Source organism: Paramormyrops kingsleyae, chromosome 11 (assembly GCF_048594095.1).
Source record: "Paramormyrops kingsleyae isolate MSU_618 chromosome 11, PKINGS_0.4, whole genome shotgun sequence".
NCBI lineage: Eukaryota > Metazoa > Chordata > Actinopteri > Osteoglossiformes > Mormyridae > Paramormyrops > Paramormyrops kingsleyae.
The window spans coordinates 22,259,384-22,285,664 of record NC_132807.1 but is presented as its reverse complement, the minus strand read 5'-3'; the positions used below and the strand labels follow the sequence as shown (position 1 = coordinate 22,285,664).

Genomic DNA, 26,281 nt, shown 5'->3' with positions numbered 1-26,281 from the left:
GTGGACAGTTTGAGGAAGAGGCAGTAGTTTGACATGATGAGGAAGGTCGGCGCAGCAATACGGAAAGACTCGCATTTTAAGACCTATGGATGCTACGGCCGTCAGACGCACTTGGCAAACTCAAAACAGTGATCAGCTGCTGCCAGTGAGAGACCATCATGTCAAACTGCTAAAAACTGCTTGATTTGTTAGCACAAAAAAAAACAAAAAAAAAACAAAAAGCAAGCAGCTTGAACAAAAAACAAAACGAAACAAAAAACAAACCCAAATGAGTAGTCCCAGGCAACAGCTCTTATTGATGTGCACAGTATTTCCAAGTGTAAAGGAGGCTGGGCACAGAACGTCCGAGCTGTCCATCAGACCCTGAAGATCTCACAGTTTCAGCGTTCACAGGTGACATGGGGAAGCCATCTCTCCTGACTGCTGACGTCCTGTTTCTTCAGAAAAGACAGGGCAAGGTGGGAGGTTGAGGGGGCTAGTGGGGGCAACCTGTATCTCCGGTGAAAGCAATTTTGACATCAGATGTGGTTAGGAGGTGTGATGGGTGGGGGAAGGGGGGGGTGGGGGGCGTCTGCGAGAAGGATGAATTCTGGCAGTGTTCTCAGGACAGCGAGCCCTACAGCAGGTCGAGGCGGCGATAGTAGAGCAGGTAGGCGGTGCGCTCCACACTCTGCTTCAGCACGTGGTACTGGGCGATGACCTCCACTGCCTGGTCGTCGATGCGAAGCCAGCCATTCAGGCCGATGTGGAAGACGTCAGTGGTGTAGTGGCCACCGGTGGCACTGTTCCCATGGTGATAGACGACTTGGGAGGACAGAAACAAAAAAGGATGTTGGAAACCTTGACCTTTAAAAGGACATTTTCATATTTCACCCCCACGCCCCACTGAGCACGGTGGCCTAGGTATGAGGGACATTAGGCAGGGGCCACTCATGCCAGCCAGGCCCCACGAGAAGATGGCACCCTGGTCTCAGTGGAGCATGCAGTTCAGAGCCACCGTTGACACTGGGCTTAAAGGCCCCGCAGTCAGCATAAAAAATAATGCGAGTCCGCAGGGTTAAAAAGAATATCCCTTAACCTGTTTTCAGCCAATTTAAAAAGCTCAGAGAACTCATCCATACAATTTCCCAGATGAACAATGCTAGCAGCTGGCCATACTATGGTCTGGCCTGGAGACAGACCAGTGGCCTGTACTATGAAGTGGGGTTGCTGGCTTATCGGGGTAACTTGTCGGATTTAAGGTACCTCAAGGCTTCGCAGTGCAGGCCACAGGACAGGCAAAGGAACATCGAAGCATACGTGTACGTGGATGTGAATGTAAACACACTGCTGTTTTTGTATATTTTAAACATACAGCTTTATTTTCAAAGTGTCATTGTCATCACCTGTCCCTATACTTAAGAGGTCCGTTTCAATTAAAATCTGATAAGGGAGCACGCAGTTCACATCGCCTCACACGGCCCCAGACGGACACGGGAGTATCTGCAGCCTCGAAAACAGCACTTAAGTGGTTTTACTGGGAAAATTAAATCAGCAACAGCGCCAAGAATAGTGAAGTTCATTTGGCAAAAAGAGATGCAAACCAATAATTCCCCTAGAACATCACCACGCTTGCATATGGAACGCTGCATGCTTGCTTTCAACTTCAACCATGTCAAATGGGAGAGCTAATTTGGCAGATTGATCAGCTAGGACCAGATGGAAGTTCAAGAACATGGAATATCAATTACAACAGCTGCAGACTGGTGATATTCTTCCATTCAGGGAAAAGACACACATTAGCTCAAAGCTAATGGGACAAGTTACTAGTCACAGTGAAATGAGTCAGCAGGTAGATCTCAAACTCTCCCGTTACTCATAGAGGTTTATTTCTAGGAAAAGCAGGATGAAGGCAGCATAGGTCAAAAGGAAACATCTTGTACTGCAGCCCATGGCAAACATGCGAGAGGTCCGTTTTTAACGTCATCAGATGTGAATATTTAAAAGTGTTTTTAAGGGATCTGAACTCCCAGCTAAGATGGACACCGATTCGAGAGACACACGAAGTGGTTACCCCACTGAACCCTTATCAAGACACATGAAGTTACATTACCTGCAAAAAGCCTGTATGTTCTTTGGCCTTTGAAAATTTTGTTCCGCACCCCAGGTGAAAGAAGATCTGAAAGAAGGATCTTTATTAATAAACACGTCAAAACAAATCAAACCCAAGGAGTGTTTGCACTCAAAAGCAGGATTAATGACAGCCTCCATAACGATCAGCTTATAAAACACTAAATGAAAACCAGCCTGTCTGGTTTAAATGTAGCACAAAGGGGTTCTAGCCCAGTAAGTAGCAGCCCACTACCAGCACTGCAACCCAAACAGGACAGAGCTGGGTTTTCAACAAGGCGTCCACAAGCTCCCTCCAATGTTTGTTTCTACCATTTGGCCAATGTCAATGCCAGAAGGGAGAGGGAAGCACAGATTAGTGTTTACTTGGGGGGGGGCTGGGCTGGGTTTGGGTGACGCGGGCTGAGCTTGGCCAGGCGGCTGACATACTATCATACGAGAAGCACAGTTGTACAGGAAAGTCGGCACATTGTGCCCAAACGACGTCTTGACACACTAGGCGTGTACATTTACCCCTTTAGGCAGAGAATTGCTTACTTTTCCCCTCCATGGATTTAGGTATACACAGCAAAATGTAATGCGACCTTGCTTATTACGTTTTCGACTTGGCAAATGCGAAAACAAGATCTGACACAGAGAGCACATGAAAAGGCACTGTGCATGCAGGGCATGTACCCATCAAGAGATACACATCAACTGGACCCGAGAGCTTGGTTGCATGCAATTTGAGTAACATACAAGTAGCTCTATGCTGTCCATATGAGGACAGCCGCTGGTGAAGCACTTTCAATCATTCTGGCCAACACTAACTTTTGTTTCAAAGGTTGATTTCAGCCTGAATGCAGCTGCTATAACATACAGCTTACAGCGACGAATACTGACAATTCTACTGCCAAGACCGCAGGAAGGTGGAGAAATCTGCTGTCAGATGAGGAATGTCAGTATTGGATTTGCAGACGATGCCCATGGAGAGCATGCTGGGAGTATATACCTTTGCTGATCTCCAGGTCTATGGGGTACTCGATATTCTTCACCAGCTTCTGACAGCCCCCCGTCTTCTCAAACACGAACCTCTTCAGATGGAGAACCAGCACCGGGGGGAGCTCCTCCAGGGTCACCCTGCGGCTTATCTCGACCTGAAAGCAGCAACAGAATGAGAACAGGTCACACGGCCAACCAACGAAAGCAGCTTCTCCTCAACAATCCCAGCACACACAACTCTGGCTCAACTCCCAGAAGCAATTTACTCATTACCACTGGGACAGACATCAAATAGTGGCTGAGGCCGCAACAACGGCTGATGACAGTAAAATAATCCTTTAAATGCTGATCCACAAACCAGGCTGATCCAAGTGGACCATCCACCGATAAACTGTCCAGATTATCAATAGGTTTATGAAAGGTTAATGCTTGTAATAACTGATATGGGGAGGACAAAAACTGTTCTGGTCAACAGATGTTCCTTTCAACTACAAAAGCATTTTCTTCAGAGACATCAGCTTGAAGTGACGGGCCCTTGACCCTAGAATGCCCAACGAGGATGCAATACCGTAACAGTCCACAAGGAGGGAGCAGCGAGCACAGGGCCGCAGAGCTACCCTGACTAAGACAGGTCAACCAATCAGACAGTCTGACTGCCACAACATACAACGAAAGGAGAGAACCAACTCAGGAGACAACCACAGTATGAGTAGCACATGCACTTCATGGGAGAGATTTACAAACAAACTCTAAACACAGACGGGTTTGAAATCTGCACCGCAGACGTTTGCAATATTTTTGTCTTCAGCTGAACCAAGTGGGGATTCATGCCTCACTTTGACCACATTATTTTGGTCATATTCTGGCAGAGAAGCATGACAACTGAAGGAAAGTCATCAGAAATGTGGCCATCAGACGACACCCAGAAAGTCCCCTCCTGGGCCCGTCAGCGTCTGCCCACCTCCTGCTTGCTTTTGGAGGTGTAACCCTGGACCGACTCGCGCGCCACTAGACTCTCCAGCGCCTCCTGCACAGTGCGGATCTTCTCAGACTGGATGTCTAGTTGCAGGGTGAAGAAGGGCTGCAGCGTGGCCGACTCCTTGGAGCTCTGCTGGTACACCACCGACCTGCGGTGGAGAGGAGAGGGGGGTGGGGACACATGTCAGCATTACATGCGTTTCTGCAAACCCCAACAGCCAACAGCTGGGCGGCGTATCACCGCCAAAATGTCTTTTGAGCAGAAAAAAAACATTTCCATAAACCATCGGTATGTATATACTGTCAGTCCATATCAACCTCTTTTCATAAGCAAGATTTAAGTTATACATAGCAACGAATCAATGAACCGAGACACTTCAGTTCAAGCCAAGGACACAGAAAAATGTTCGACCAGGTGAAGTGTTTCGCGCTTAAAAACGCAGGCGTTTTGCGTAGAGGCTGCAGGCAGCATTAATAAGGAGAGATGACAATTTTAAAAAGCTCTATAGTCAATGACAGGGCTTATATGACCATTGGCTATTTGGGGGGAAAAAAGACCTCAAGGGGGAGAAGGTGGACACACTTCTTCTGACCTTCAGCAGAATCATTCTCCCTTTTGGGGTCGTACATACAGATGTTACTTTACCCAGCTTCAAAACATCCCCTATACAATTTGTAACCAGTTTCAGCAACGAAGACCGTCCAACCCCAACGCAGGACGTTACTACACAGGCTGGTTTGTTTAGACTGGTTTTGGACCAGACTCTGCTCACGCGCCCCCATGGCCAGACGTCCACCGCGGCTGCCTAATGACATGGCGGCGCATCACGGCACAGCACCCCATCTCTGAGGTTTCGGCACACAGGGGCCCACAGCACAACCCAGCCACTCCTATGGCTCCCCCCGTCATAGGCGCCACCGGACTGGGCCAAAGACATGGTGGGCCACCACATGTGAAAGGGGGAGCAGACAAGGGTGGAGCACTTCAGGAGAGTCCAAGAGGTCGACTGTCCCGATATGCTGACAGCCAGTGACTCCAACTCCTCCACCATCAGACAGAACATACAAGACCTGAGCAACACCAAGTGTGCTCTGCCAAGCCGGTTAGCCGCGCGCCAAAAGCAACCCCCACCTCATATGCCCGCCGAATATGTCCGTGATGGGAGTACGGACAAAGCCGGCCTGTCGTGTCACGGAGATCTTGTTCCGGGGGCCGACATGCTCCCACTCGTCTTCGCTGTCCTCTTTCCCAGAGGCCTCGGCTCCCTCTGGTCCTAACTGGGGTTCGGCGCCGTTTTGTGTGGGGGCTTCTGCACACGGCAACAAAGGTGGTCAGTTTAGAAGAAAGGCGTCATATTCAAATCATTACGATGAAAATTCCATCATATTCAAATCATTACGGTAGCAAAAGAGATGATAATTCCGTCATATTCAAATCATTACGGTAGCAAAAGAGATAATTCTGTCATATTCAAATAATTACGGTAGCAAAACAGATGATAATTCTGTCATATTCAAATAATTACGGTAGCAAAACAGATGATAATTCCGTCATATTCATTGAAGAAAATGGCCTGCAGACAGTGTTATAACAAAGCACAGGGCAGTTACCAGCAGAGCTAACAGAGGCTTGGCTGTAACTAACCCAGTTCCTATTACACTACGAGGAAACCCATTCACCAGGTGGCCTTACTTTCTTCCTGTGGGGAGTGCAGCTTCTTCAGGGCCAGCATCTCCTCATGCAGACCGTTGAGGATGAAGCCCAGGTACTCCTCAGCATCCTCCTGTCGGCCCTGAAAGAAGGGGATGAAAGAGGAGACAATCCAGAAAACGCTGTATGACGATGCTAGCAAACTGTTTTTTTTTTTTTGCTGATTTGTTGACCAAGAAATAATTACCGGAAGAAAAATTGAGCAGATGGAATTATTTTTGCACCTCAGTTACATTTAATGCATGAATAAATACACTTTTTGCTTGCATCTCCATATTTCTGTATTGAAAATTCGATTGCTAACCAATATAACTTTTGTGTAATATTTCTCATGCCAGCGGTGAAACTTGACAGCGGGATAAAGTTACATAATTTTTGTATTCTGTGGAAAAGGAAAGATCGATATGCTCGCCAGATTTAATAAGAATCATGAACATGTGAATCATGTAATTAAAATATAAATAAAAGGCTGTGCCTTGTTCTGATCGTGATCGATCCCCCCCAATAATTTTCAGCTAAAAAAAAAATGACCTTTATCTTCTGTTTTTGGCATTGCAGTGTAGTTTCGTGTGAAATTATTGCAAAGTTTACAAACTTTTCGCATCTCTTTTTGCTTATTTAGCATAAAGGTCCCAGTTCCCGCTCCTATGGTGTGAAAGGGACAAACAGTGGGCAGGAGCTACAAAAGTTCCAGGTCGTGACAGTCCAGGGGCTTGTAAACGGGACCAGGATCCAGAAATTCAGTGTGAAAGCGCCCAGTGGCTCAGCTCATAACAGCAGCAGAGTGCCTTTTACCTTCTCTGATAGACTTGATTTGATGACAGTCAGAAGTTTGTAGATGTAGTTTGGTTCAAAGGGAACCCCAGGTCGTAAGTCTTTCATTATCCTGTCCCCGGCAGCTATGCAAATGGCACAGATAAGGAAATCAGGATAAAGGAAGGTCAGACTTTTCCCCTTCGGTAGGAGAAAGACGGTTGAGAAATGCTACCACCACAGAAGCTAACCTTGCTGTTTGGCCTTGGAGGGAAAGGGCATGTTGCTGAACTCATTCACCAGCCGAACGCTGAAGGGGAGAAGAGAAATCTCAGAGAAAAGCACAGCCAAATGATCATGACGTGTGACTTAAACCGCCCATATTTCTACCAAAGCAACAATCATAAGAAAACACTGCATTGTTTTCATGACACAGTCACCGAACACCACAATTACACATCAGCAGCATTAAGATCGGCAATGTACAGACCAGGCAGGCACAATGCGTCATTGGCAACGCTGACTTGGCACACAGTCACCCTGAAAACAGATCTCACGCACAGCTGCGGTACTTACAAGTTGTCAATCATAGGAGTGGAGGTGCACTGCCGCTGACTGTCCTTTAACATGGAGATGGACTTCATCAAGTGGTACATGGGAGGGCAAGCGATCAGAGCCTGAAGGGTCTTGGGGCAAGGGTCAAAGGTCAAGGACTACACAGATTCAAACCAATCCCAGAAACCAGCTGTCAAAGTAAAACTGATGCCTGACAGCTGCTTCCAATACAAAGGTTGGCATACATTAGCACTCAAGAGAGCCAGTGAAATGGTCAGAGGCTAGATTCTTAAGCCCAAAGGATACAGCATTGATATAACACCAGTTCCCCTTGTTGATTAGTCCTCTGGGTTGTAATGACACAGGTTTGTGTATCAACTTCACATCCTCTATCAGCTCTAATGATTCGAAAGTAAACAGAGAAATCATCAGCATTATATACTTGGTTAAAATAATAAAAAAATATATTAAAATAGAGTGTGAATCAAAAGGATGAACACCGCAAGCTTGAATGTTGCACACAAAGTACGATTGCTATCTGGCTTTGTGGCCGGCGATGTCTCATGCTCTGGGACCTCTGTCCAGACCTAGGAGGCTGATTGGACAGAACGAAGGGGCGTGCTACCACGCATGGGAAGAGAAGCACTGCTCCCGCGGTAACATGCAGATGCGTCGATTTCCAACAAATTACAACAAAGGAAATAGAAGGGGTCAGTCAAATAAGCAAGCGTAAGCAAGTGAAGGAGCCAGATTTCGTGACTGACTGAAAGACCCCAATTCTAAAACTTGTACTAGTGAAGACACCAAGTTACTCCAGCAATGAAACAAAAAGTGTTTACATAAATGCCGTTTCAAGAAGCATTATCAGGGCCCCAGGAAGATGATAATATCAGGAGCAATCTTCTACAGATCAGTCATAACTCCTGGGGTAAGGGACTAAATCAGCAGTCACATGTGACTGATGAACAACTGCTTTCAGTAGCATAATCATAGCATCACATTGCTACAGTAGCAGTGGGCTGCACGACGTAATACTATTACACAGCGGACAATAGTGCTCTTTGAGGGCAGAGGTGGGGGAGGGGTTGCGGCTCCCACAGAGCCACACCGTTTGATCTTCTTGTGGGGAAATAAAAGGGCGGACATTATGCAAGGAATTCTGTGACCATAATTCACATACACTCCACAGTTTTGGTGTTTTAGCACCACCTAGTGTGCCCCTTCCTCCTCTGAGAGGCTTGCACAACAGGTTACAGCTTAACATCAACCATACCCACAATTTCCAAATCGTTCCCTTACCCTTTCATTTCACCCTGAAGCTAAAGTATACTAAGGAGCTAACACAAGTCAAGGATGCTACTGCCACCTAGTGGCACATAAAATGCTTGCAAAAAAGAGCCCTATAAATTTTGCTTTGCATCTGCCATTAAGTCAACAAAGTTTCAAAGAATTAACATTCTAATAAGTGGCACCCAACAGATTAATTTCTTTAACCATTAAATACACATTTTAAAATGAATACTTTGTTCAAAATGGGTCATTCATTCCCACTATATAGCAAGTCAGGTTTGCTCTTGAGAATTCAAACACCACATGATAAACTACATACACTCCACTATTTCTGTAAAGGGGAGTGAATCCAAAACAGCCTCAGTGTTTGGCATTTATCAGCACATTTAACAGAAATGTTTGTTCATGAGGAAAATTACTTGAATTATGACACTATCACCCTCCTCAAAGACCCTGGCAAATCAGTATATTCACTGTATTCAACAATATTTATATTACAAGCTGAAACTTTAATTTGAAGCACAAAACAAGCGCTGAATCAAATATCTAAGAAAATCAGAAAAAGCAGTTTCATATTATCTGGGCTTGGCCACAGCAGGCAGATACCTCCTGAACTGCTGGAATTGACCTGAATGCCTTAATTACACCATCTTTTCCCTTTGCTTAACTGAGCATGTGTTACCGATTGCTGCTCACATTCAGGAATGACAAACTTTCACCTATGATACAGAAACCGTGGACCTTCAAGTTAACATAAATGGGCTCCCAAAAGTCACATCAGTTAATTCTGAACGTCTGACATTGACTTCTGTACTTAAACCAGGGTTATGTCACTGATATTCAAAACATGGAAATCTCAAAAGTGGAAAGTAATTCAATTACCTACAATTCTGAATGCCATAAATTAAGTGAATAAAATCTGGCTTCAAGCAAGTGTTTCACTGGCAATTTGTTTAAGAGGGATCAGATTTATTATCCAGAAAGAAGCTCATTTTCATGAATCTAAAAAGGAATGAGCCATGCTGTTCTGAAGGTCATGCATCTTCGGCCCTTAAGGGTTAACACATATTTAAAATGTGTCTTCACCGATCAGACCATAAGTGGACACCCGAGAGACATCACTCTTTATACGTGTGTCCATTATGCTCCTCCAAGGTTTCCAGCTAACTACTTCAAATTTTGTTGTTGCTCTGCACACGGTTGTGATGTGCTTCTCGGGGACGCACTGGGACATGTTCGTCTTTATGCTACAAATGATATGTGGTCAAATGCGTCCCAGACCACATCAGCAAGTAGTTTGGATGTTCGGATCACAAAGCGTCTTGGTGGTCGTTTACATTTATATCGAGAGGACTTTCGATCACCCAAGATGCATTTTGAAACCAAATGTAAACAGGGCATTACATTCTGTCTCAGATCATTAGGCTGATACAAAACAAAACGAGGTGGACAATTCCCCAGATGAAACTGCCAGCAAACAGAAAAGGTCTGCGCATTACTGGAAATGATCAGAAAACCGATTTGGCTGTGGATACATAAATGCAGCCTGAATTATTATTGTCAAACACTATTCTAAAATTCTTGAAAACAGACTGGATGAGAAGAATCGTTAAGATCCAGAGCAAGCATTAGTGAATTCACATTAACACATGCCAAGAACGATGCACACTCAGGCAAATCCACATATCAACAGTATCAAACCATCAAAATTCCAAAATATGTGAATATTCCAAAAAATAACTTCCGAATCAGCCTTCAGGAAGTGAAAAAGTTTGACAACCAGCAAGGACTCACTGACTGCTCTGGATCAGCAGCCACACTTGTTACAATTTACCTGCAAGTCTGGGGGCAAGAGGATCTTCTGACACATGAACTGGGCCCTCCTTCAACTCCCCCAACTTCTCAGGGGTCTGAGGGGTAGACAGAATAGTGGGAGCAACAGGTGATATGTCTCTGGGCTCCGCCTCTGCCTGCGAGCTCCCAGACGGGGGCTTAGGGCTGTGAAAGAGACTAGCCCAGGACTTAAGTGGCTGAACAGTGGAAGCCACAGGGAGAGTTGGGGGAGCAGGGGAGGGCAGCTCTGCATCCTGGTCCGTGGGGGACAAGGTCAGGTGCTGGACCAATGGCAGGGCCTCCCCAGTCTCAGAGGAGTCCTTCTGTCCATCGGCGCCACTGCCGACATCCGTCAGCCCATTCACGACCCCACTGTCACTACGGTCTTCGGCCTCTGCAAGGTGTCTGGTGCTGGGACTAACGGCAGGGGCAGAAGGTGGCAGCAGAGAAGTGGGGCTGGTGCTGGGCTGCCCATTGTCCAGCACCACCGGGCTCTCAGGCCGCGGCTCAGGAGTCCTTCCCCGTTCAGCCCCCCCGCCGCCGCAATGCGAGGAAGAATGAACTGCGTTTCTGTCCGACAAAGATGTGACCACGCCCCTTTCGTCCAAAGAGGGATCATCTGGGCTTTCGCAAGTCCTCTGGTCATTGACGAGGGCTGAATCGGGGAAACCGGGTCCCGGTCTGCCCTGTGGAAGCGAGACTGCCAGTGCTACAGGGCTAACCAAGTCCTCAGAGCAAAGATCAGGGGCATTTGGGGAGTGGCCGTTCACAAGCACTATCCCCAGCGGAGTCTCAGGAAGAGCTGTGGGGTCTTCTGGGCCCTCCAGGTAGTTGTAATATCCCGGAGGTCGTTTCTTCTTCTTTTTGCGCTCCCGCTGCCCGAGGCCACCCACTGCCCCATCCAGGTCCGGGCAGGCCTGGCCGCCATCCAGTGATGGCACCTCGGATCCTGGGCCCTGGGAGTCGCCGTTCGTGCAGTCAGACTCGTCCGCAGCTGGCGGGAGTTTCGGTGCGGTTTGGCAGGCAAGGATGAACTCTGGAGCTTGGGGGTTCAGGGTGCTGGAGACCTGGAGCTTGGAATCCTTCACCCCAGCAGGTCCATCATCCATGACGTCTCCCACACCGAATTCAATGTGCTGGAATTCATCCCCTACACAGAACAAATGTCGATGAGCTCAAGAACACCCGGGTGTGGTGCACATAAGCAGAAAGACCTGTCTCAAAGCAAACATTGCATCCATATTAAATATTCAGACAACAGCAGATTTAACCAAGCTGGGACTGCACCAAGACTCATAAAATCAAAATGCTTTCAGATTTCAGGCAACTGAACAGAATTACACTGCGAACCTTCAAATGCAGTCGTTTTAACATTATTGCAAAGGGTGGGCATTGAATGGGCACATAAGCCGCAAAAAAGGATGATCATAAACCCAATGGTAAGGATAAATTCACCACTGACATTCTGTTTTGTATGCTGATGGTTGCATGACGAGGCTAATAACTACAGATGCACTTCTGAATCAAATAATTACCATGTCAGGTAAAAAATAAACATGCATTTAAAAATGAGCCATTTTAATAATCACAGAGCTTGTGAAGTGCCAGTTTCTTTTAAATGAAGAATTTTAAATCTAAAAATCTGACCCACACACTAACATCCCTTCCTTATTTTGTAATACAAGAAGCAGATAAGCCCCCCATTAGCAACAAAAATTGCTGTGTGAGAGACCAGATCCTTGTGGGAGGTGTCAGAAATGAGCCAATAGGACCAGCAGCCAGGTGCACACAGCCTACATGCGTTACGAGATGCTCACCTTGCTGGCAGGGAAAGATTTTGCAATGTTTTGCCATGTAGTGAACTTGAAATGGACCGAAACCCACCCGACTAGCAGAACAAGTAAGAGCACATGCAGATGCAGCGTTAGTAAAGGCAGGCCAGACTGCATTCTGTGTCACAGGGGCATATATCTCTGGTTCTTACCAGAAAAGACAATAGACACCCTCAAGAAGAACGCAGCGTTTCCCCCAAAAGTTTTAGGGCTCAAGTTTTAATGCAAACCTTCACAGGGTTGAAAGGCAACAGACTTTCTTTTTTTTTAGTAAGTGCTGAAGACCTCACCAAACACAAGACACATTTGAGAGAACAAAGGACAAGGAATAAACGTCTGTCCCAACAGAAAAGCATTTGACACACAGCAAATAGTGTTAATTAGCGCTGAAAACAGTGTCCACCCCCGGGGGTAACACTTTAGGGGCAGAGTTGGTTACCACACTTTTTTTCAGTAGGGAACCAGGAAAATGCAAAGTTGAGTAAAGCTGGTGGCCAAAAAAGCTTAAAGATTTAAAATGCACTGAAACATGCGAAGCCTTGCAAGTCTTAAGACAGGAATGAGATTAGAAGGCAGTGAGACACCCAGGACGACACCTGGGCTGGGACTCTGCAGGGAGGGAGGGGGGATCCACATGGACCCATAACTCACCGCAGACCTGCAGTCTCATAGTTTCCGTAAGGAATGGCACAGCAGGAGTACAGAAACTTCCTAAATGATTAATAACAAACTGGGATAAATGTGCAGCACAGAAAGCATGGAAAGGCGAAAACTTTAACACTAGAAAAACTGGGCTTTTAGAATAGCTGAGGTCATAGGAGTCATTTTGGCAGAGGCCCCTTTCGAAAAAGGAACAGACAGATCTTGCCAAATATGGTAACAGACAGCAGCTTAGGGCTGCAGTGCTGAGCGCAGCCTGAACACAGTTTTCAGAAAGCACACACGCCACAGGGGTTGGGCAGCCGTTCCCAGGCACAGGGCGGACAAATCCTAGAAGTTTAAAAGGCGCCGCCCAGCCAACAGTGCAGACCAATGATACACCAAGGCGGCCCCTCCTGGACCAATTGCAAAGAGAGAAAGTCAAAAAAAAAACAAAACCGATCCAACCAGCTGGGCCCTTACCTGAGGATTGAGATGCACAAGAGACTTTGTCATTGAATGGGGGAAGCTGTGAAAACAAGGGGGAAAAAAATCAAACATTTAATAGCAATGCACCAAGCTCAGCAATGCATGAGAGACACATGGTACACCTCACACAGCCCAGGGTGCACTGAGTAATGTGATACTTTACTCACGGCTGTTTACTTGGCTTTAAATCACACATTGTTTCACCAACACAGATGAGACTCTGAATGGGCAATTTAAATGTAGCAATTTGGGACTGAAAGCCATTATTTAAAATCCATGCAGCAAACCTGAATGCAAAAACAACCTCGGCGGCCGATTTTACCTCAACAAAACAGCGAGGAGTTACGAAGAACTGTTTGAACTCATCGGGACTGAATTCCCCAAAGATGTACTGGGAAAAAGAAAAAGAAAAATTAGCTCTTGTATCACTGGAACAGTGCAGCGATTAGTGCTTGATAAGGAAATAACCCACACAGCCACTCGAAATGTCACAAGGGGAAAAAAAACTAATGCTGTCTTCACGCTAAAAGGTCACTGACACAGACACTGAGGAGTAAATCAACACTGACAGCTGGTAAAAGGTTTGACAAGTTCAGTCATCTGCTTAGTGAAGGCACATATAACCAGACAGACTTGCCCTTTACTTTGGCTGGATAACAATGTACAAGAATGTTTGCAAAATAGTGCCATAAAAAGATGTACAGCACACTTACTGATATGTAAAGTTATACTAAAAATAAGAATTTTCGGCATCAAGTTAACAAAATTACCTAGTTGGGCATGGCAGGTCTCACTGAGCAATGACAAACCGACACTTTTTTAGCATTAAATTTCCAAACTCCCGTAATGCAAACAGAACCTAACTAGGAATAGTCCAGTAATGTACTGAATACTGTGGCAAACTAAATAGACAATGAACTTTGTCTACACATTCCACTTCCTGCCTTGTGATCATTTGCGCAGAAGGTCAAATAGGCAGAAGCTCTGTTTTTAATTAGATAGGCTTAATGGGAAGGTCTTAATTAGCAGCCCTAAGGCAGCCATGTCCCCAGTGTACCAAAACAAGCCTGGAAGCATCCCATTAACAAGCTAAGATGAAAAGAAAACATAAAAAAAAAAAGTTAATGTTTGACGTATAACTGACCAGATCTCATTTTATGCATTTAAAAAACAAAACAAACAAAAAAAAAAAATAAAAAAAAAAATAAAAAAAAAAAACTTACAAACACAAGAAATTAAGAAATTTAACCATCCACTTCCAAAGAGCATGCATTTTACAGTTAAATGGTAAAAATCCTGTCACTAGCCAACATGCCACAGCCAATAAGCTGATTACATCTCAAATCTTAGCTTCTAAAGCCATTCTGTTGGGTGAATTTGCACTGAACTGCACAGTTAATAAATTCTCTTATTGTATAATAGAGCCATCACAATTACTCAATTATTACAAAGCACCGATTAAAAATTCTCTCTCGATTTCACAGAAACATGGAGGAAGGAAGATGGCACATTGTCTAAAAGAGCGAAATCATTTGTACGGAACTGCAAGCGCATGAAATGCAACGGCGATATTAAAAAAATCGCACACTGTGCAAACAAAGGCATGCATGGTGGCTCAGTGGTGTTGTTGCATAATGTTCACCATGTTTGTTTGTGTATGTGTGTGTGTTAAAACATGCACCTTAAGTGAATTGGAATGTATGACTGATTAGGCACCCCGTAATGGCTGGTTGCTTCCTGCCTCACGGCAGTTGAAATTCACATCATATTATATGTAAATGATAACTACTGATTTAATATGAATTGAGTATACTCAACTGACAATCGATAGTGACAGGCCTACTGCGTAATACAACATGACAATACAGACAGATCTGGGTACAATACTGTGGTGCGGCTTATTTTAAAAGGGGCAAATCCAGCATCATATATGGTCTTGCGACATTACTGATAGCTGACCCTGAACCAGACTACACAGAAAACCAAAGAAAAATATACACTTTGAAGGTCACATCTGCAGTGAAAATAAAAGCGAAACTTGATACAACTTCTAGATCACTCTAGGTACTAGGGCTGCTCAATTATGGCAAAATCACAAGCAGAATTGTTTTGGTTAATATTGAGATTCTGATTACCTAATGATTGCTCACTGACTTTGAAAATATCATGCATTTATTGAACTTTTGAAAAAACGTTTCCTTTTAACAGTGGATTTCTCTAAATTCTATAAATCAACTGAAAAACGAGAGAGGGTCGGAAAGGGGTGCACTGGATTTATAACTAAATGGGAAAGTTACTGCAAAATGCAGCACAAAAATCTTTTCTCTATCATTTTGTTTCGATAATTGTTGGAAGCCAAAATTGCAATTTAAATTAAAATCTGCCCAGCCCTACTAGGTACTATATCACTACAAGTGTGCCGCATGCTAATTTAGTCTCACTAGTACTAGAGTAGGGTAGAGTAGGGTCTCTCAGTGGGCCTGGGAGTGCCAGCGTTTCCCCCAGAGGTGGCGGCTATGGAGCGAGGTCTGGGCATCTCTGCAAAGACAGCTGCCCGTGCAACCCAGACCTGGGTAACAGCAGAGGATGGGTGGATGGATGGGTGGGTGGGTAACAGGTCTGGTTAGCCACTGCGACAGCGGGTGTGAAAGTGACTTCTACATACAATTACAGACAAATCTAGTGTCTCTCAGCCCAGTCCTTGGAGACCCCAATCCCCGACAGTTCACTTTTCTTGCTCCCTCCCAGCAGACCTGTACCAGGTATTCAGTGTTTGTGATTGGCTGGGAGCTGGCAGGGATCATAAATGTGGATTGTTTGGGGGTCCTCAAAGACCGGGTTAATAACCACCGGACTAATCTATCCAACACTGCACCATTAATACATATGCAGCGAGCATGACGTGAAACAAAGTGAAAGTACCTTAACTGTGGGCAAAAGATTCAAAATTTAAGACTTCTTCAGCAACAAGAACAGAAATAATCCAAACAGTTAGTTTTATATTTGCTCCAATGTGTACTTTAGAAAAGAAAACACTCTCGAGAGGTAATGACAGATGTTAATTTCACAAGAATCTGCCTAAAACAACTGTCACAATACAGGTTATCCGCATTTGTATAACAATGAAAATCAATGTAAACCAGATGCATAATTCTTCTGCCAAGTCTTTTGAAAAAACTGCTCATTACACAAAGCCACACAACAATGTCACTAAATGCAATGTTTGGGAATAAATAGCAGTGCTTGGTAGTAGGACCAAGAATTTGTATCTCAGTATTTAAAATTCTGGCAGTTTCATATCACGGTATTTTTTTGTTCCCCAAGTTCACCCATACCATGACAATAAGCGTTTACATCAATAGAAAACATTCACAAATGCTTTTAAAGGGATGTTGAAGTAATTATTAGGCCTATGAAAATGCTTAGGCTACAATAATCTTTAATAGCTTAATAGTACTTCTGACATTTTATTAATGTATATTTAGCTAGAAAGTGACATGTTTCATTGATTATAACCATACATTTAGCTCCAGAGACATGCTTTATTGATTACCACTGAATATTTAACTTGGTAAATATTCACTTAACTGCCATGATTTTAATACTACCGTGGTAAATCGATAATTATGGATTTTGTTTTACCGATATGCATTTAATTGTAGATGTAATATTACACGCAATACAAATTCAGGCACCAACTGAAGCAGCAGCTATAAATACTATAATGCTACATAGTTAATATATATATGGAGAACTGTTGTGTTATAAAGTCATAACTAGTAGTAAGAAGGGTCCCCTCTCAATACACTCTGTACAGTGATCTACAGCACTTCTACCAGAGAAAAATATGATTAATTTGCTGCCTATTTAAGTGCTACAGCTGTTTAATCTATGCTACAGTATTGCAGTACAGTCAGTCCTGCTCTAATGCATTCCAGAGAAACCTTCTGTTAACTAAAATTGCATACTGAAATACACATATCGAAGATAAGAAATAATAGTACATTAATAAATTAAATAATAAAAATCTCCTGTGGGTCTTATGAGTATTGCTAGAATTGCCTAATGACCACTTCGACCAAACGTGCCGAACTCGCCGACTTGTTGATTGCCGAGAGCTGGGAGTAGTGAGCCACAGCAGCCATGAGCACAGCACAAATACAGTGGATCACGGTATGAAGAGGGTCACTGAAGACAACATGGCCACAGACAGTTACAAATAGCAGATGTAGGTGATTTTAAAAAGGCTGCTGTGTGTTTTTATACTATGATTTGTCAAATATTTTTAGAATGTAAGATTTTGACCTGTGTAATGTGTGATTCTTTTAGATTTGAAAATCGGTTCAACAGATTCACGGAAAAGAACCGGCCCAAATGAACAATTCGTTAATGAATCAGACATCGCTATCATTCACTTGGATAGTGGTTTTTGCATGCAAGTAGTGTTTCTGAGACCATATTGTGTTGTACTGTGCATAGTGCTTTTTTCCAACTGAAAATCACACAAATACAAATGCAATTCTGTATTGTAGTGGACTTGGGTACTAATATATCAGGTGCATTAGAAAAGATTTACGTTGTGATCACACACTGTTGCAGGACTGACTGTAAATGAAAAATTCGTGCCATAAGGGAAATGAAAACCAACCTACTACTTCAATATTATAGCGCAGCTGAATGGAATGAATGCATAAGGCAAACAGCATGTGAACAGCAAAGAAGCATCTTTACAGTTTTTCCGTCACTGTCTCTCTCCAAACTCGGCAACACCTTGGCTAAGCACACCCTTCTGCAGTGGAAAACTGAATTAAGCTGGAACCGCGCTCTCTCTGCGGTATGGCTCAGGTACAGGTCGATTTCTGTATTCCAGTGGAAATGCATCGTAAGTGTGCCGAAATCAAAAAGTGACAGGGAAAAAAAACAATTCTGGGGGTTGTGCATCATGCCATTCTGTACAGAAAATTTATCCTGTCCTTTTTTGGTTTGTAATGCACAGCGTCAACGGACATAATTTAGTTTTGCATTTTATACTGTCATCACAATTTTGCCAATGACTTCAAACTCTGGACTCCTGGCAGGCTTTTAAGAGCAATTATCTGAAGTCGACATGTATAGCCATATAGTTTTCAAAATAACGAGGTCAGGTACATTATCGGTGCTACAATAGACACCACAGCAAGTCCGCAATCCCGTGGCTGATATCTGTATTGGACGCACAAATGACATGCTCAGCAAATGAGATATGCAAGCCTTCCTGATGCTTTTCTAGCCCTACACAAATAACAGTGGGCAAATAGACTGGCAAACAAATGCAGGTCAGTGTTGACTTTCACACATTACTTGCCAGAAAAAGTACCAAGCCAAGAAACTATGAACATTATACATAAAAGGTGAAAGGTGTTCGATTGCAGCACAAAAGTCAGACAAAAGTCTGTTTCAGGTTGAGGTGAGTTAGAGTACAAGAAAGAACGGACTGAACGGGTACCAACCTGCACAGTTAATATTAAATGGGAACACGCTTGCCAGAATCCTGTAAGCTGCGGGTTAATCAGAATGAAGTGCTTTGCTGCCTCCAGAGAAATACTGGACACACTGCATATTACATTACATAAAATTATTTCATTAAGAGACAGTGGTGGTACAGGGACACTGCAGTGATGACCATTCATCCTCATTTGTAGTATCTTTGAAGACCACGTGGCTTTCTTCCTAGAAAAATAAAAGTTTTCCACATCGCAAGGCCACACGAAGGAAACAAGCTGGTGGAGGATCGCAGAGGAAACTGCGTTCCCCGCAGGGGGCTAAGGACCCAGGCCTCACCTCCCATGTTTGCAAAGGAATGCCTGGAATCAAATCAAACTTTGGAAGAGCAGAACAGCATCTCTCAAGGTACTCTGGGGCCCTGTATTCTACATACGAATGTGACTTTGGATCTTTAAAATAAAATTCACCAGGTCTCTTACCTAGGACAAAAAAAGAGTAATACATGCAAAAAAAAAAGGTTGGGTTGAGGGTAATGTACTAAAAGTTCTAGAAACTGACAGTGAAATATCAAGAGGTATAAAAAAATGTACAGGGAAATAATATGAGCCTTATAGGGTACCTTGAACTATTTTTTAATGCTTTGCTATTGTAAGTTATACAATTTTAGATTGGTAAGATGAAGACGCTAATGTGCAGTGACAAGTGATGGAAGCCCATACATGCCAAGCATGAGGCAAGAACTGAAGAACACAGAAGTGTACACACACACACACGTGAAAGAGGAAATTATCATAATTCAGTATTATAAAAGACATGAGAACAGAGGAAGGGGGCTACAAGGTGAGAAGCAGCACAGAGCACAAGGCAGGGGAAGACTTAGGACAGGATGCCAGTCCAGGACAAGGGACACACACTCGTTATGGGAAACTGAATCGCCAGTTCACTCAAATGCATTGCCTCAAACTGCAGGAGGAAAGCAAACTCTGAAAGGAATGGACTGACATCAAATACAAAACAGATCTGCATGACAGAACATTTTCAACAAAATTAGTAATTTAAAAACCATACTGGAGCATTACGGTCAGACTAGTCAATAAAGTCACCATTGCCTCCACAAAAAAAAAAGTTACCAAATCAGTACATATATTCGTTCTACAAATGGTCTTTATGAAGATTGCGTTACACCATTAAGGATTGTTAATGTCCTTAGAGGGAAAACAAACAGGATTGTACCCAATAATAAACCAGTGGAGGGTCTAGCATCAGAGTGTAATATCTGAATGAACCAAATCATAATTTAGCTACTTTGCAGTGATACTTGTCTTACATGTGCAAACACACAGAATGGCAACGGTTAGTGTTGCGCAATTAAACAAGCCTAAACATCCTCGGATACGATTCCAAGAATCACTAAATCTACGTGCATCTGACGATAACAACTATATGAGGCCAATTTGTCGTTAAAGGGCATGAGAGATTATTCAGCGTAAAAAGTAGCCCGTTTTCGGGTCAGACTCCAGGCTAACACTAGGAGAGGGGCGGTGCCCCCCTCGTCACTTGGCACAGGGCGAAGCATTTCAACGCGCTGTTTCGTCTGGTACAATTTCATTTGCATATTTTTTAGGTTTCTAGCGTTGCACAAAACCCACGGCTTGGACGTGAAAAGTCCTCAGCTTCCCGTTTCGCCAAACAGCTCGGCGCGATTCGGCACATGATTTCTGGTCAAATATTCGCCCAGCAAGCTAGTGCAGCCAGGCTCCACGGCCAAAAATGTCAACACCAATACATCTTCCCATAAACAACTCAACATGAAAAACTTGTCTAACCTTAAAAACTTTACTACAACCACCTGCACGCCAAGTTGCCTCCGGCTGATCGACCCACAGAGGCACCGCATTAAAAACCCAGGGGTCAATGCTTGAACGGGGCGTCGAAAGCCAGGACTACCCTTAGCCCATCGTTAGTATAAAACAAACTCCGGATCTTAACTTCCACCTACACCATATCGCCCTGCCTAAAAAGTGACGCCTAACTTCCCTCCGGCAGCAGCGAGCCCTCCCGTGCCATGTCCAAGTCGGGCGAATGAAACCGAGCCCGCCGTAGACTAAACCGAAGCAGCGAAAATATTTGACTCAACCACCAATAAATGCGACAGACCAGTCCCGATGTGTCCTTTGGCCTTTCTGCGGAAGCGTATGAATGGGTTTCGGAGAGGTAAAGACCTCCCCCGTTCTGTAAAAACACCAACCCGCAGCAGTAGCCGCCGCTCACCTTGTGATATACTAAAGAGTAAACATTTTGGCTTACACGGTCCGGCGTTATTTGACCGTGTTATTCCCCCCCCCACCCCGATCGTAACAACGACGAGTGTCACGATCGGGGGAAATGGGGACGGTGAAATGACGCTGGCTGGAGCCGGACAGATAACCAGGCCTGCCATCGCAAGAATAAAACTCGCGGCAATAAGAAACACATGCAGGCAAAATAGCTCTCATGTGACAAAAATGTGTCTGTCATCTATTCCCCGGGACGTTGCTGGACAAATTAAGCTGTTAAGGCGAGCGCTGTTATGTAGCGTCCCGATAAAATCTCTAGTTTAGTCATATGAATGGGCAGTGCTGGCTGGGCCTGCGCCATGCTGCTCCTGCCGACGAGTCCAACGCACGAGCGCACTGTTCAGGGAAAATCTCAAGCTTACAACATAACTACGAGAAAATAGTGCTTCGTAGCTAGTGAGTCACACTCCCATACTCGACAGCTGTCTTCAAACAGTGGTGTTTATTATCGTTAAACGGGCGCGAAAACGACTTATCTACTAAATTAGAGAGTTTTACCTGATTACTCTGAGAAGCCATGCTCCCGGTGACTTTCCGTTCCTACTCGAATTAAAATGCACCGTCCTTCTCGGCGAAACACTAAAATATTTTTATTACTTTCACAGTCGCACGGCTTAGTGCGAGGCCGCATTCATTTTTCCCATTTTTCCCTCGGCCGTTAGCACTTCAGCTGCCTTCTTCTCTCGTACATCACGCCGACTCCCCCACCACTACCACCGCCGCCATCTTGGTATAGCCACGCTCATAACCTGCGCGCGCTTAGCAGCGCGCTCTCCAATGAGCGCGTGCGCCGCTTCCGCCTCTGTGCACGAGATCCAACTTCCCCAGCGCGTGAAATGAGAGGCTGGTGGGGAACTATCCGGGGGACTGATAGTGCTCTATAAAATTAACAAAATGAGAAACTTTCATTGAACTTTAAAGTAATTGTTTGTTGAAAGCAGTTTAGCCTTTAGATAACAAATTTTCATTTCTAAAAAACTTTACATTGGAAGGAGATGGAGAAACTACATAAGATTTTACAACATGAATGCACAAGCAATGCAATGGTTTAATGAATTATGTAACAACGCCTCATTGCACAAGTATTTTTTTGTAAGTTTGACTCAGTGGAATAATTAAAATATATAGAAATCATGACAGATATATTAGTTTCATTTTAAAGCATGCAACAAGGAATGCATGACACACCAAAAGTAGGGCGGAGTTGCTTGCCAATAGGTGAGGGAAACGATCAGGTATGAAAGAGACTCTCGAACAAAATCTTCGTAGTAGGACGACAAATCAAAACCCAAAGGCGAATACGCAGGTAATTTCTGCTTTCTTAATGTGAGCCGTAATTTAGAGAAACATGGTTTATGTTCTAAAGGGTATTCGTGTGGATTTATCGTATTCTGGTTCTTTTATAATTTTTTTTTTTTGAAAGATGGTCGTATTGTTGGTAGATGAAATTTAAAGTTAACTAAATCACAGCCATCTTCGGGAATGTAGTAAAGGAGTAATAGCGATTTGTGGTGTTTGAAGGGGATAGTTTTAGTATATTTAGTTTCTGCCTGAATTATCGCTTCCACATATCTTAGCTCAGGATGGTAGTGGGTTGTGGTTGTTTTTAAGCAGGGTTTCTTTAAACAACGGTGTATTTAATAAATCTGGAGGTAAGATGCCTTAAAATGGATCGGGGCTGTATTCTCACTCGGTATATTACGTGATGCACTTCTAACAATCGTGTACTTGTTTCCATGAATTCAAAGTCAGTGCTTCTTCATGCTCCCCTCTGTATTCCAGTGAAAGACACCTTGATAGCATGCCAGTACAGCATTATGAGAGGGAGGCGTGTCCCCCCCGGGATGGACAGAGGGCTCCGGAGCGCTACAGGAATGGGAGGCACTCGGACTCCGAGCGAAGTAGTTACGTCGATAGGCGGAAAGACCCGATTGTCCCTTCTAGCCGAGACAGCTCCTATCAAACACGTCAAAATTCGTAAGGGAGTGTTCTGTATACTGCTGTTTTGGTATTTCTGTTGTAGACCACTTGGTCACGAATATAAGATCGGGATAAAGGCAGTTGTATTTGTTCTTTTGTTATCTACTCATTTTTATTTTAGGTACAAAATGGAAATGGATCAGTACGAGACAGAGCCAAGACAAGCTCTCTACAACCTCAGATACTTTTGCACGTCAAGAGGTGAGCGTACTGTCCCTGTCAGACATGATTCACAAGTTATGGTTTTAGTAATACCCACAAGTTCATGCACTTTAGGTTGCATGTTTTAGACTTTTACTTGTATTGCCTTCATTTCTGATTGGTTACATTAACGGTTTACTTTAAAGTTCAGAAGTCTGCTAGAACAGATGCGATTAAACATGCACAAAGTAACCTCCGTGTCTGGCGAGTTCCTGGAAGTAGTCTGGGGGACAATAGGAGATGGAATGCGGCCGTGCGGGTTTGTGAAGAGGGCGGTCATGTGACCTGGCCTCAGTTTATCCACTGACGTCAAATGTGGGTTGGGGGGGGTCACAGACAATTTCGAAGAGTTTACAGGCAAAAGACACAGACGCTTCAGGATGAGTTGGCACATCTCAGTCATTCTCAGTGTGGTGATGTGAAAAAAGGGACGAAATAGGGAATAACTACATAAGGTGAACCTCAGGCTTGGGAACAAACATGTCAAGCCCCGCCCTCTCGCAACAGCATAGCAGGACGGCATAACAGATACCACAGGAGCTAGCGATACTAGAAGAAGTTTAACGGGGTGGCTGCAGAAGTCTGGTGAAACAGGAATTGCCCAAGCTGTACTGGCATATTGGTATGTGTTTAGCTTTGAGTTTGTCAGACCTGATATTCCTAGGCGTGACCCTTCTTCAGTCCCCACATGGATCATCAGGGCTGTGCATACTTAGATGGGACTTCCACCTGAAAAACACACATCAGCATGCACTGATCATCCCACGCATTGTTCTCGTTTGAAAAGCGCCAAGCTTTTTTAGATCTCTTTATAAAAGGCCCCTTGTCCTTGATCAGATGACGTCTTCTTCTTGAAATGAAACCTTCCCGGGTTCTCTTTAGTTTCCTAGTACGGAGTTAAAGGTAAACTAATGTGGATCAGTTTAAGCCTTATTTGAGCATATCCCTCCTACAGCAAGCATGAGGAAGAACATAGAAAATGAGAAGATAGATGTGCTTCCCTCCTCTCTTTGCTCCCACATGTCAGTCTGTCTCTTAAACAGCTGGTCCACCAGCTTATTCCCGCTTTATAGAATCTGCAGCTGAACTTCTTCTGTTGTCTCTGAAAAGTGCTGCGTATGTGGATGCGAATTATAAATATCAGCGACTGCAATAAGCAAATCTGCTTCTCAAGATAGAAATAGGAAGTAGATACTCCTGCTGTTTTTTTTTTTTTTAATTCCCTGACTTGAGTAATATGGCCAGAACCTTTTTATGACATAGTCTACTAATGTAATTGTTTTAGAATAAGAATGAACTTTTTTCAATCCCAGCGAGAAATTCTAGCGCATGCAGCGGTGAGTCTGTGACGCACAGACAAACGTGTTCAGTGCAAGAGACAAGGTGCATGACTGTGCATATAGTGCAAAGAAATAATAGAAATAATAGATAATAGTAATAATAGTAATAGAATCCCGAGAAACAGGATAATATAAAATATCAATGAAATAAATAAATACTAAGATGGGGAAAAGTATTAAATAAATAAATTAGTGAAGGCCAATTAACCCCTCTGGGTGCATGTCCACTGAAGTCCTCTGTGTGTCTCTTATGCTGCTCTTACAGCTATATGCCAGATGATGGAGTGCTTTCTCAACATGCTGATCGTCATCTGTGCGGGGGTGTCCTATAACGCGTCCGGGGTCTACAGGGACCTGGCCAGCCTGGGAGGGATATACGCGTACTACTTCGGAGGCGCCAACGCTTTCACGGGTGCCGACGCTGACCGCATAAAGCTCCTGGACCAGCAGTTTTACCAGCTCAAGCTGCCCACATCTGTCAACACCATGGCGTGCGGCGGTGCCCTGATGGGCTACGCCTGCGTCATGCTGGTCCTGGGCATCTTTCGGATGCCATTCCGCTTCCCGGTCGTTCTACTGGTGGAGGCGCTGCTCAACGGCCTGATCAGCTTGGGCTACATTCCCGCCGTGGCGTTCTACTTCATCAAGCTGCAGGAGGTCTACGCTACGGACGTCTGCAAGCAGAGGGAGCAGATGTACAAGAGCAAAGGGCACCAAGGCTTCGACTGTCAGCTCCAAGGGGCGGATATCTGCGGGGGGCTCTTCGGGGTAGCGGGGGTCATCGCTTTCGCCTTTGGTGCCGTGCTGGCCGTCCGAGCTTTTATTGCAGTCCGGAAACGTAAATACACAGCCCCAGACGACCTTCGCATATAGGAGCTTAACTAATGTCCTGCTTAACCAGTCACCTTCACTCTCATTGTGCAGTATTCAGCTGAAGGGCTGTGATGCACAGATAGGGATCTCATGTTTGATTAAGCTAGTTATTACAAGTAACAGTTTGCACGCTGTGTCATAAATGTGAAGTGAGACTTCAGATGTCTTAAATACTTTTCTTTTGGAGAATTATTTTTAAAAAATAACCACTCTAATCGCAAGTTATTTCTTTTATTGCAATGATGTGTTTTTGTGAATATCGCGCTGTATTTAATTTTGTATATCTTATTTTATGTTTCACTGTACCATGAGTGAGATTTAATAAAAAAAATTCATATAGAAAAAAGCACTAGATCTTGTTTAATGTAACATTTTCCCTGTGAGCTTGCCCTGCCTGTTTTCTGTACTTGGACTGGTCTTAATGACGGTAGCACATTAGCATAGCGCTAGAACAGTACTGGTGAGCCATATATCCTTTGCTTTCACGTTAAGTACGCATGGACTTCCAAGTGGGTAAATGTCTTTTTCACAAAGGCATTAAAAATAGGAGATGCGTTGAAAGATTTTAAAAAATGTGTGGTGTAGCCTTTGAGGACTGGAGGTCATTGTGCTTCAGCAAAGTGATTATTACTGTCCCTGTAACAAACTGGCTATAGCCAAGAGCAAAACAATCTTTCTACAGCCAAAACCACAACACTGGATTTTGCAATTATGCCACTTTTAAGTACCAATTAGAGGTCTGATATGATTCCCTGTGGCAGTCTGCTATTCTGCACTTGCAAAAAAAAATCAGAATTAAATTTGGGAACATGGCACTGGCAGTTGAAAATGGTGCAGATTCTCTTCCTCCTCACCTTAATGAGAAGGCACATTCTGGTCCTGTTCAGTTGAAAAGCG

At 44.1% G+C, this 26,281-nt stretch overlaps 2 protein-coding genes across 6 annotated transcripts; one reads left to right on the top strand and one right to left on the bottom strand.

Moving 5' to 3' along the window:
• Positions 1-195: 195 nt before the first annotated feature.
• On the bottom strand, positions 196-21,796 carry usp10 (ubiquitin specific peptidase 10). 5 transcript variants are annotated; one of them, XM_023790787.2, is made up of 16 exons: positions 20,481-20,775; positions 18,660-18,762; positions 13,493-13,561; positions 13,165-13,210; positions 12,694-12,753; positions 10,212-11,360; positions 7,394-7,485; positions 7,109-7,218; positions 6,784-6,842; positions 6,575-6,678; positions 5,762-5,861; positions 5,201-5,378; positions 4,052-4,217; positions 3,101-3,245; positions 2,093-2,158; positions 196-804 (listed from the first exon to the last, which is right to left on the bottom strand). In XM_023790787.2, the coding sequence occupies exons 1-16, from the start codon at positions 20,549-20,551 to the stop codon at positions 617-619; spliced, it is 2,706 nt and encodes a 901-aa protein (XP_023646555.2). In that variant the 5' UTR covers positions 20,552-20,775; the 3' UTR covers positions 196-616. The 5 variants fall into 5 exon arrangements, with proteins under 5 accessions (XP_023646555.2, XP_023646558.2, XP_023646554.2 ...); XM_023790790.2 differs by lacking the exons at positions 18,660-18,762; positions 20,481-20,775 and adding an exon at positions 21,489-21,795; XM_023790786.2 differs by having other exon boundaries at positions 18,660-20,776.
• Positions 21,789-25,731, top strand: marveld3 (MARVEL domain containing 3). Its single transcript, XM_023790792.2, has 4 exons — positions 21,789-22,296; positions 22,773-22,967; positions 23,092-23,171; positions 24,777-25,731. The coding sequence occupies exons 2-4, from the start codon at positions 22,792-22,794 to the stop codon at positions 25,382-25,384; spliced, it is 864 nt and encodes a 287-aa protein (XP_023646560.1). The 5' UTR covers positions 21,789-22,296; positions 22,773-22,791; the 3' UTR covers positions 25,385-25,731.
• The last annotated feature ends 550 nt before the right edge of the window (positions 25,732-26,281 follow it).

Bases quoted from the DNA above. Each gene is read 5' to 3' on its own strand.
- usp10 (XM_023790786.2), bottom strand. From the start codon at position 18,845: ATGAGGATGAATGGTCATCACTGCAGTGTCCCTGTACCACCACTGTCT. The intron at 3,246-4,051 runs GTGGGCAGACGC...TGCTGCTTTCAG, and splicing joins CCTCCAAAAGCAAGCAGGAG to GTCGAGATAAGCCGCAGGGT. The intron at 2,159-3,100 runs GTATATACTCCC...TCCTTCTTTCAG, and splicing joins AGACCTGGAGATCAGCAAAG to ATCTTCTTTCACCTGGGGTG.
- marveld3 (XM_023790792.2), top strand. From the start codon at position 22,792: ATGCCAGTACAGCATTATGAGAGGGAGGCGTGTCCCCCCCGGGATGGA. The intron at 22,968-23,091 runs GTAAGGGAGTGT...TTTTTATTTTAG, and splicing joins TATCAAACACGTCAAAATTC to GTACAAAATGGAAATGGATC. The intron at 23,172-24,776 runs GTGAGCGTACTG...CTGCTCTTACAG, and splicing joins ATACTTTTGCACGTCAAGAG to CTATATGCCAGATGATGGAG.